The sequence below is a fragment of the Myotis brandtii genome, unplaced genomic scaffold (genome assembly GCF_000412655.1).
Source record: "Myotis brandtii unplaced genomic scaffold, ASM41265v1 scaffold772, whole genome shotgun sequence".
NCBI classification, from domain to species: Eukaryota; Metazoa; Chordata; class Mammalia; order Chiroptera; family Vespertilionidae; genus Myotis; species Myotis brandtii.
Window position 1 is genome coordinate 231,416 of NW_005371090.1, and position 11,449 is coordinate 242,864.

The window sequence follows — 11,449 nt, forward strand, 5'->3', positions numbered from 1 at the left end:
CCCCCCCCCCCATTGGGCTAAATCCAGATCCAGCCAGTCCCACCCTTGTCAAACCCCGCTGGGCGGGGGGCGCAGCCTCAGGTCCCCCTGGCCTGGTCTGGAGCCAGGGGCGCGTCCTGAGGTCCCCCAGCCTGGCGCCAGGACGGAGGGTGTGGCCTGAGGCCTCCTGTCAAGCCCACTGGGCGGGGGTCGTGGCCTGAGGTCCCCCATCAAGCTCCACTGGGTGGAGGGCACGGCCTCAGGTCCCCCAGCCTGGCGCTAGGGTGGGGGGCATGGCCTGAGGTCCCCTGGCCCGGTGCTGGGGTGGGGAGCGCAGCCTGAGGTCCCCTAGCCAGGTGCCAAGGTGGGGGGCGTGGCCTGAGGTACCCCGTCAAGCCCTGCCAGGTGGGGAGGGTGCGGCCTGAGGTCCCCATGGGGGTGGGGGGAGGGGGCGCAGCCTCAGGTCCCTGCTGATTGCTCATTAAGGGAACTCAGCCTCCGCTGTGGGTGCAGCCATCTTGTGTTATGGAAACCCCGCCTCCGCTGTGGGCACCGCCATCTTTGTGTTGGAGTGACAGTCAATTTGCATATTCCCTCTTTATTATATGGAATGATCTCTTCTCAGCCAATAAAGCAAGAGGTGATCATTTACCTCCATGCCTATGCTCGTTGTCTTTACAATGTGATTATGATATAATCTATTAACTATAAAGAAACATAAAGAACCAGAGAGGCCTACAGTTACAGATGTGCATAGAGGTATATGGGTAAGACAGATTCTTTTTGGCACATGTCATTAATATATGCGGGCTATTAAAATACAGAACTAATTATACTGAGTTGAAAGTGGATTTGTTTCCAGCTTCATTTTAAATAGTATTCACTTTAGAAAGGTCTTTGTATGGGATGTTTATAATGCCTTTACAATGGGGAGCATCATGATGGATTTCCTCTGAATACTCTATATGTGAGCAAAGGATAGATGTTTTCTGAACAGTACCAAATATTAGGGGTTGCCAGGGAGCGAAGTGTTGGAAGGTGTCCATTTTCCTGTTGTTGAGGTTGCCCTGCAGACAGGATACTGGGATCAAGTAGCTCAATCAGCTCCACATCCTCTTGTAACAGGACTTCCTGTTGCAGGATGGTATATAGTGAGTCAAGTCGGAATCCAATATCCTTGCCATTAAAAGACCGGAAGAGAGGTATTAATGCATACATCATTTTGCATTTAATGCTAAGCTCCTAAAGTACTAATAAAATTTAGAGGTATTTATTTTCAGTATAAACTCCAAAAAGAAGAAACAACAATCCAATCTACTGTTGGGGGGTGTTTTTCCCCCCACTGTAAATGTGAAATAATAAAGATTGAGGTGGATATTATTGGACTACCAGATGTGAAATATAAATTTTTTAAAAAAATATATTTTATTGATTTTTTACAGAGAGGAAGGGAGAGGGATACAGAGTTAGAAACATTGATGAGAGAGAAACATTGATTCAGCTGCCTCTTGCACGCCCCCTACTGGGGATGTGCCCACAACCCAGGTACATGCCCTTGACCAGAATCGAACTTGGGACCCTTCAGTCCGCAGGCTGACGCTCTATCCGCTAAGCCAAACCAGTTAAGGCTGAAATATACATTTTTAATAAAAAGATGTGAACTACAGATTAATAAACCTGTCTAGTCAAGCCCAATTAATTAAGTTGCTAGAACACACATGGAAAATATGATTCTGTAACATAAGATGCTCTCCCTGGATACTGTAACAGTATAGCCAGTATCTAAGAATTATGTCAGCAGGATCAAGGCCTTATAAAAATGGACATTCAGTTATTAAAAATACATCATTAAGGAATGTAATATAAAACCACACTAACATGTGCATAGCATTTATAGTTTGCAAAATGCTTTCACATATACCAGCTCATTTATTCCTCTCTCCTTCTATCCATCTATCAAGAAATATACATATCAGGCACCATGCTTGATACCAAGGACAAAAAAATGAACAAGACATTTAAATCTCTACTCTTAAAGAGTTCATAGTTTAATGAAGGACTAAAAAGTAAACAGTTACAACATAATGTGCAAAGAAGTGCAATGATGTATACCAAGGGTATTATGAAAAGGTACCAAAACTTGCAATGAAGTCAGAGAAAGTACAAGAGGTTATGCCTGAGCTGACTCTTAAAGTAAGAGTAAGAACTGACCAGATATAAGAGTTGGAAGAGTCAGATGAGACAGAAAGGTTCTGTAGAACTGCAAGTCATCAATATTAGTTTTACGCAGAGTGTTCATGGTACAGATAAGAGACAAGTTAGGAATGTTACAGCAGATAGGTTAATTTTCACAGTAATCCTGTGACGTACATTCTCCTCCTCTCCATTCTATAGAGGAGAACACTAAAGTCCAAAGAGAATAAGTAGCTCTCCAGAAGTCTGATTTCAAAGCCTAAGTCTCTAGTAGTCAGTTTTGCTTCACTGTACATATTCTGCTTTGTCAGAAAATTTTAAGTTTTATTTTGAGTTAAATTTAGAAATAGAGTGACCCTATTGTAAGATAAAAATAAAGAGAACTTATATTTTTTATTTTTATTGATTTCAGAGAGGAAGGTCCGGGGGGGGGTGGGGGGGGGAGAGAAAAAACATCACTGATGAGAGAGAATCATTGATCAGCTGCCTCCTGCATGACCCCCACTGGGGATCAAGTCCACAACACTAGCATGTGCCCTGACTGGGAATTGAACCATGACCTCCTGGTTCATAGGTCAATGTTCAACCATGGAGCCATGCTAGCTGGGCAAAATAAAGAGAACTTTTAAAGTGCAAAGCCTTTAGCAATTAACATAAAAGAGTTAGGTCTAGGGTTTAAAGCAGTGGGTTTGCTCTTCTTGGTCAGTTAATCATTCCCACACCACAGAGTTCAGCCCTAGCTGATCATAATGGGGACTTAGTAGGAATGCAGAGATCCATATTCAAGCTTAATCACGGGTTATATACATGATCTGTATATTGCATTGTGTGTCCACCACCCAAAGTCAAATCATCTGTCACCATATATTTGGCCCCCTTTACCCTTTATAAACCCCACCCACTCTTTCAGTTTCCTCATCTGCAAAATAAGTAGTACCAACTTCATAGGGTTGTTGTGAGGATTAAATAAGTCAGTATTTACAAAATACTAAGAGTGTCTGGCGCACAGTAAACACTATGTAAGTGTTAGCTGCTAGTGTTAAAATACAATAAAGAAAAGCATACATAATATACAAAAACTTAGAGATCATAGCATAGATAATCATTACTAGGTTGGTGCAGAAAATAAGAGATCAATGGGCTGAAATTTCTGGGAAAGGCCTTGAAAATGAGCTAGGACTGTTCATTGAAAAGATTCTGATAATAGAGATAAGAATGGAAGGAATTCCACCACAGTATAATAGCACAAACAGACATACAGGAACAGGTATGGAATAAAGGAAAAGGAAGACTGGGTTGGTTGATGAAAATAAAGGTGGATAAGGCTGGAAAGGTAGATTAATGCAACTTATGCAGACTCTTTAATGCTGAAGTGATCAATTAGATTTGAAATGATAAATAGGAATATTTTTAAGGATCTAAATAGAGAAATGGCACGAGAAGGTAACTTAGGAAGATTTCTGCTTGGATGGAATGAAAGAGATGAAAAGCACAGCTGAAGAATAAAAGAGATTTCTATTTTTGCCGCTACGGATGGAGAAGGGAACTTATTTATGCATCAATACACTTCAATGATCTTACACACTTTTAAATATATAACGCTATTTCATAAAGCTGATGAGGAGCAAATTAGATAACACTTGAAAGCACTTTATAGGTTAAAAAGTACTTTAAAAGTGCTAATATCACTACCATCATAGTTGCTTTAAAGGCATTTTTTTTTATATACTTTAAAAAGAAAACATGAAATATGTGGCCAGTGACAAAGAACCAAGAATGAAAAGATCAGGACTATACAGACTATGATTAAACCACTGAAAAATGTATATGGATCCATGTACCTTATCACAGTCCTAGTATCATTGAAGAATGAGGATGGCTCCACCTGGATAGAGATGGTATTCTACGTAGATGACAAGATACTTCATTGACCTTCTCAACACACCCACAAAGATGAAACCCTGAACAGAGAACTTGCCCTTTTGGATTGCTAAAAAAGTAATTTTAGTCAGTCAAAACATAATAATACTTAAGCTAGAGAGGTAGTGCATTATAGTACAGAGCCTGGGCTTAGAAACCAGGAGATCAGAATACAAATTCTGACTCTATCACTTTCTAGCTGACTCTTGAATAATTCACTTAATCAGTATTCTTAAATCAAACTGAGTGGTCTGAACCTCAGGATTTCCAGCTGGTAAGTGCACCAAACCTTACAGTGTTTAGATTGCCAAATCAAAATGTGAAAGCACTTTGTAAACATTTTTTTTATAAATGATAATTTATAAGAATAATTATTATTATCTTAGGGTCATAGGCCAGCAGAGGATCCTGAAAGCCTGCTTACTTGTAACCTGATTTCTCCTACCGAGAGCCAGGAGAAGAGCTTTATCACTTCAATTTTGTATTGTTAGGATGTAAAAACTTGAGGTACTCCTTGGGGGACAAGAGGTCAAGCAACAGATATACTACAGCAGAGAGAAGAAAAAAAAGCAAGCCTCGCAGGAATCAATGTTGACTATTCCAAGTCTTTGGAAAATTCTGTGATTTATCAGTCCTGGAGACTAAATTTTACATATGAAGTTGTCAAACAATGGTAAATAAATTAATAAAATAAAATAATCTGAAGTTGTCAGATTAATAATAAATTAGGGAGGGGCCACTTTTGATTTTGCCTAAACTTTATAATCACTGGTTGTGGGATAAGGATAAAGACAGTCAAGTTCCTAATGAAAAAGGAGAAGATCCCACTAATGGATATATTCCTAATCCCTTCATTACTAAGAGAAATATCTGTCAATGGAGGAAGATGGCAGTGGAAAATAGTACTCTAACAAATAAGGTTTCAATAACTACCAAGAATATTCTAAGTAAGTGACTAATAACCTCTTACCAGTGGAAGTATGAAATAATACGGAGTCCAAATTCAAAGATCCCCAAATTATTGAAGAATTTACTTTCTTTTTTTTTCTTAGGAGACACAAACAACTTTAACAGTTCATGAAGTGGAAAATCTCCTTTTGCAGAACTGCCCAGAATTGCTAATAAAAATTAATCACTGCCCAAATCAGTAGCAAGACAAATTCTGATTTATCAATTTTCTCACTAATAAGCTGGAGCCCTGAATATTGACAAAAAAAAAAAAAGTAAAATGAACACTCACCAATTTGTGAAGTAAATCATCTTTCTTATTGCAATGAGAAAAAATCCAACTTTTGATGGTTTCAGCCACTTTTAACAGGATGCCTCGCTAAAGGAGATGAATGACATTACATAGAATTATTAAACTACAACCAGATAGCAGAAAAACTTCAAATAATTACATCTAATGAATCACAGTTTTTATCAGGGTAAGAAAGAAAATCATTCAGGTTCTATGTTTTGTCAGTATGTCTCAGCCTCCTTATTAGTTTCCAAATTTACTTACATATCAAAATCACATGGATTTGATTTTAGTTAGAAACATATTCCTGGGCCCCAAACTGAAGGTTCAGATTCAGTAAGTTTGAAATGAGACTTGAAAATGTGATTTTTAATGAGCCACCAGAAGTCATCTTGATGTAGCCCATTTATCTTCGGTATACTATAAACTATATCAAAATGATGATGGTATGTATTTCAGAGGAAAACCATAGGGTTCTCCAAGATCATTCCATAATACTAAGGCAGGAAGAAATTTTAATTTTAGAAAAACTGTCTCATTGAAATAAAAAGCATATTATTGAATCACTCCCCAAATTCAATATACCGTAATAGCCCATTTCCTGAGCATGCCAGCAAATGGAGTTTACATTCCTTGAGGGATTACTATATCTCAGGTACTTAAAAACAATCATGGGAAGGAAGATGAACACACATAATGTTGTCAAGAACTTGATACAGAAGAGACAGTACAAATAATTACAAACCAATGTAAAGTGTGAAAAATGTGGGAAAAGAAGAGGCCAAGGGGAGCTAATACTGGAACTAAGCCCTAACAGATGAGTGGAAATGTAGCAACAAAGGAGGTTAGAACACTCCAGGCAAGGGAACTGGATAATTACAGGAGAGAGCCAGGGACGAACATGCCATGGGGCTGGTGGCACAGTTTGGGACAGCTAAGACCCAAGGGAAAAAGGGAACTGGAATACAGTTGAAAAGGTACACTGAGATGGGTTTGAAAGGACTTTGGTCTCATATGACACATCTTTTAGATCTTATCCTGTAGGCTGTGAGGAGCCAACTAAGGTTTTGATGCAAGGAAGTGAAATAATAAAGAAATCATTTTAGAAAAATAACTGGCAACAGTTCAGAGGCTGTACTGGCAGGGAATGACTGTAGCCAAGAGCATGATTAGGAGAGTAGTACAGCTAAATAATGTCATAGGCCTGCACTAGGATAGCAAAAATGGTAATAATTAGGGTTAGATTTTAGAGACATAGAAGCTGACTTGACATATTATTTTGTGACCAAATCAAGTTGGGAGTGATGGGAAGTTGTAAGATAACTAGGAGGGTATAATTTGGAAATATAAAAAAATTTTGTTTGTTTGTGGGGTGCTCAGGAAAACTCTGTTTTAGACATGTTGAATCTGAGTTTCCTGGGGCACAGGTAGGTGGAAATGTCTAACAAAGATCTGGAACTCAGCGAAGATGGAGAATAGACCATAAGTGGCCAATGAAGGCAAGAAAGTACCGGGAATCTCTCAGAGAAAACAGATCAAGCAGAGAAGAGGCCTGATTCTAAACTTCCACTGCAGATACCAAAAAAGGGGGTCCTCATGATTTTTGTCTGTCTGATTATGGCAGCCAAGATTGCATGGGGGAATATAGGGAAAAACATGGAGTCTTTGCAACTCAGAAATAACCTTGTAAACAGTAAAGAGCCTACTTAATGTCAAATAAGAATCTTTAATATGAGTTTATAAGACAAGTGTTCTCCTACACCCTTGCCTTCTGATTGATTTTTAAAAGCTTAAGGATTAAAATTAATGAAAGGCAAACCAGTGATTCTTTAAAAAAAAAAAAGAAAAAGAAAGAAAAGAATAATCACAGGAAAAGAAATCAGAAAAATATACAGATAATAAATATTCATGGTGAGAATACCAGTACAAATTACTCAGTAAGTACTTTACAATCACGTTAAAAAATAAAGTTAAAAAAGCAATAAATACTAAGGGCCGTTTCATCACAAACTCATATCAAAAAAGTTGCTTTCCAAAAAATAAATAAATAACGAATACTTCACTGTTTGAACAGAATTTTGAGGGCAATTCTAAAAATATATCCACTGAGAAGGAACTATAGTACAGACATTTTCTAAAATTTAGTTGCCCCAAATTTAGAAAAACTCCATTTTAGAAAAATATAGCTCATACAGTTGAAATGTGTAAGTGAAGACTAAACAAACTTTCTAGACATGTGGTAATTTTGAAAAATAACCTCTGGCTATGCTTTTTACTGTTCCTCAATTTCTGAGTCAATGACATTTTAAACCCTCATTTTATCCTATATAATAAAAGCCTAATATGCTAAGTGTCTGGTCATCCCATTGTCCCTTCAACCAATCAAAGCGTAATATGCTAATGATATGCTAAGGCCGCTCAACCGCTTGCTATGACGTGCACTGACCACCAGGGAGCAGACGCTCCGATTGGTAGGTTAGCTTGCTGCTGGGTCCAGCTGATCGGGACTGGGCAAGACGACCGGACATGCCATGGAGCCCTTCCATGGTCCCTCCGGGCTGGCAACCTCCTGTGTACCTCCCCAGCCCCGATCATGCACCAGTGGGGTCCCTTGGCCTGACCTGCGCCTTCCCGCAATCTGGGATGAGGGACCCCCCCGCCCCCCGCCCTGAGTCCATGAATTTCGTGCACTGGGCCTATAGTTTATTTATAAACTAATAACATTTCTATATGTAAAAATACCTGTCATGAATGAAAGGACTGAAAACCTACAAGAAACAATACACACACACACACACACACACACACACCACACACACACCTGAACACACCACACAGGTCAATGCAAGTTAATCCCATGTCCCTTTCTTTGTCTTTTCTTGTCAAGTAATCCAAAATTCAAGTTTTAATCTATAAATAATCTATTAGATATATCTGTGGGTTTTCCTTTCAAAACCCTCCCCAGGAACATCCATATTTGAAAGGACCAAGGAGCAGGAAGGGTTTAAGTACAGAGGACTAGCAAATTGATTCCGAACCATGTGAGCTCTAACTCTCCTAACTCTCACCCTTAGGGTGTTGGTCAAAAACAAAACAAAACAAAACAAAATAAAAAAACAAACCATTTCTCTGGTATTTACTCTGCTATTGCAAATGGGCCCAGCTTGGTTACCTCACTTTTAGGGATTTTTCAAAGAAAAACAGGAGAAAAGACCTCTATCGCCCTAGAGTAAATGAGTAATTGAAAACTTTCAAAGCTACCTCCTGAAAAGAATTGATCTTGTAATAAAACACAGATTAAATTAGAATGCTCAAAAAATTAGGTAACCTAGTTATAGTTTTCTACTAAATTTGAATTCTTTGTATTAAAACAGAATATATTTTTTATTTTAATAAAATAAAAGGACATAAATGAATTTAGGTTAATAAATTCTATAAAACACCAGAGGCCTGGTGCATGAAAATTTGTGCACTTGGTGGGTGAGGGGAGAGGGGAGGTTCCTCAGCCTGGCCTGCGCCCTCTTGCAGTCCGGGATCCCTTGGGGGATGTCTGCCTGCTGGCTTAGGCCTGCTCCCTGTGCCTAAGCATCCGTCTCGCAGTCCAGGAGCCCTTGCTCCTTACTGCCCGCCTGCTCACCGCTCCTTACCGCTCAGCTTGCTGCTCCTTAGTGCTTCCTCGGAGGCTGGAGAGGCTCCTGCCACTGCCACTGTGCTTGCCCAGCTTCTGGCTGAGCGGCATTCCCCCTGTGAGAGTGCACTGACCACCAGGGGGCAGCTCCTGCATTGAGCGTCTGCCCCTGATGGTCAGTGAGTGTCATAGTGACTGGTCATTCTGCTGTTTGGTCAATTTGCATATTACCCTTTTATTATATAGGATAATTTATGGAGATTCTTCTAGCATCTTAGCCTCATAATGCTGTACAGGAACTATGAGGTATGTATTATATAAAAATATATAATACTGCAAACATAAAGAGCATTAGAAATTGAGGTAAGTATACTCGCTCCATCACATATTCTTGAAACTATGAAATACCTTATCAATTTGCTTTCTTACAATTTGTGCTCTTAATATAACAGCCCTAGTAGTTGGGTTCTCATTAATGTTTTAGTGTATTTTTCTGGTCCTTTCCAGATAACTTCATTATTTAAATAAATAATATATTTTGATCCTCAACCATATTCATTTCTACTTATTATACAAATTACCCACGAGATAGTCTGAAACAGCAAGGTTTCATTTTTATCTAAACAGGCAGTTTTGTACTACTGATGAAATAAAAAATAAAGTCTTACCAGTGTGGGGGAGGACAAGGTGTTTTTTTTTGTTTTTTTGTAAGGCAAAGAACAAAAGATTAAGTCATAGAGAAAGAGCATGCTTCCTTACTTTTGGCAGGGCTCTTGTAGGGGACTTTTGTTGTCCCTCTGCCACTGTGCATTTTTCTGCTTTTGGTGACTGAGAAGAACATATTTCAAAGTCTGTGTGTCCCAGATCCTGTAAGTACTGGTAAAGTGGAGAATTCTGAAAGAGACATCAAATAAAACATATATCAAAATCATTATTATTTCAAGTTGTAGAGGCCAAATTCAATACCAAATGTCACTATCATGACCAGTATGCCCAAATTTTTTAAGGTTTAATCTATAAAAAAGTGAATTATATCACAATATCATTTAACATAAAAAACACACACCAACAAACAGTTTAACAAAGGGATCCAAAAGGGGGGAAAACTCTAAATAAAACACACAGATATTTTTGAGTGAGCATCAGCAAGGAAAAATTAATTTAGGAATATAAATAGATTTGTTAAGAAATTTCTTTGTCCGAATTTTTGTAATATTAGAGTATACTGCTTCAAAATAGCCAATCCTGGCTATATATAGCTCCTACGAGGACCTATACTGAAAAACAGTTATTAATTGAAGGCAAGAAGAATTAGGAAATGATTGTACTGTATTAATTATAATTGTATCATACCATCATATTCACTGATCCAGTCAAGCACAAATATGTATTATTATACTATAGATAACACATACAGTACCCAACACTATAAAAAAACTTAAAACTCCAAGACAGTTAGCTTATGTCCAAGCATATGGTAAATGAGAGACAAGTGTAGTTAATAAAAGCATTAGAACACAGTGGTTAAAGACAGAAACTCTAGAGCTGGACCATAGATTCAAATTCCAATTCTTACTAGCTGGGTAACTATGGCAAGTTATAATCTTTTCATGCTCCAGTTGTCTCAACTAAAGATAGGAGGAATAATATTATCTAGTTCATAAATATAAAGCACTTTGAACAGTACATGACACATAATAAGCACTCAATTTATACTTTAACTTTATATAGGCTATGTGAAAAGAGCACAGATTTTGGAACAGACGGAGGAAAAAATCACCCCAATCCCACCAAACAGAAAGATCACCATCACTACTGGATGAAAATTTATGAGACAACTCTTTCTGGATAAAAAAAGCAAACTTTAATTTTAACTTTTAGTTTTCTCTAAAGTACAAAGTTAGTGATATGTTTAAAAATAAACCTTGATTCCACTCAACAAATCTATCTATCCTATCTAATAAAAGAGAAACATGCAAATTGACCATAACCCCGACACCCTTCCCATTGGCTAATCAGCGGATATGCAAATTAACTGCCAACCAAGATGGCAGCCGGCAGCCAGGCAACTGAAGCAAACAGGAGGCTTGCTTGCTCCAGTGATGGAGGAAGCCAACGTTCCCCGCCTGCTGCTGCTGGGCTCTGAGCTGCAGTCTAAGAAACAATGTTGCAATTATAGAACCTAAACAAACTCCAGAAACCTGCTTTCAGTCAGTCGGGCTTCAGCCAGCAGGACCGCAACAGTGTTTCAATTATAGAACCCAAACAAACCCAGTACCTGCTTTCAGCAGCCGATGTCTCAGAGCTGGAGCCGAGCCTCAGAGCTAAAGCTGGCTCTCAGCTCCAGTGACAGCCATAGAAGGTAAATAAATCCCAGAATAAAAAAAGAAAAGAAAAAAAGGAGAGGTTGGGAGCTTCAGTTGCCTGCCAGCCTGAAAACGGCCCTCAGCCCCTCACCCAGACTGGCCAGGCACCCCAGTGGGGACCCC

General features: G+C 38.8%; 1 protein-coding gene across 5 annotated transcripts in view; it reads right to left on the bottom strand.

Annotated features, from left to right (window-relative positions):
• Positions 1-11,449, bottom strand: part of VEZT (vezatin, adherens junctions transmembrane protein) — a 63,206-nt gene that overhangs the window by 26,560 nt on the left and 25,197 nt on the right. For all 5 annotated transcript variants that reach the window (XM_005883155.2, XM_014530759.1, XM_014530760.1 and 2 more), the window contains exons 2-4: positions 9,720-9,854; positions 5,333-5,419; positions 980-1,155 (exon numbers count right to left, since the gene is read on the bottom strand). In XM_005883155.2, coding sequence (XP_005883217.2) covers positions 980-1,155; positions 5,333-5,419; positions 9,720-9,854 — 398 coding nt within the window. The remainder of the gene's footprint in view (positions 1-979; positions 1,156-5,332; positions 5,420-9,719; positions 9,855-11,449) is intronic.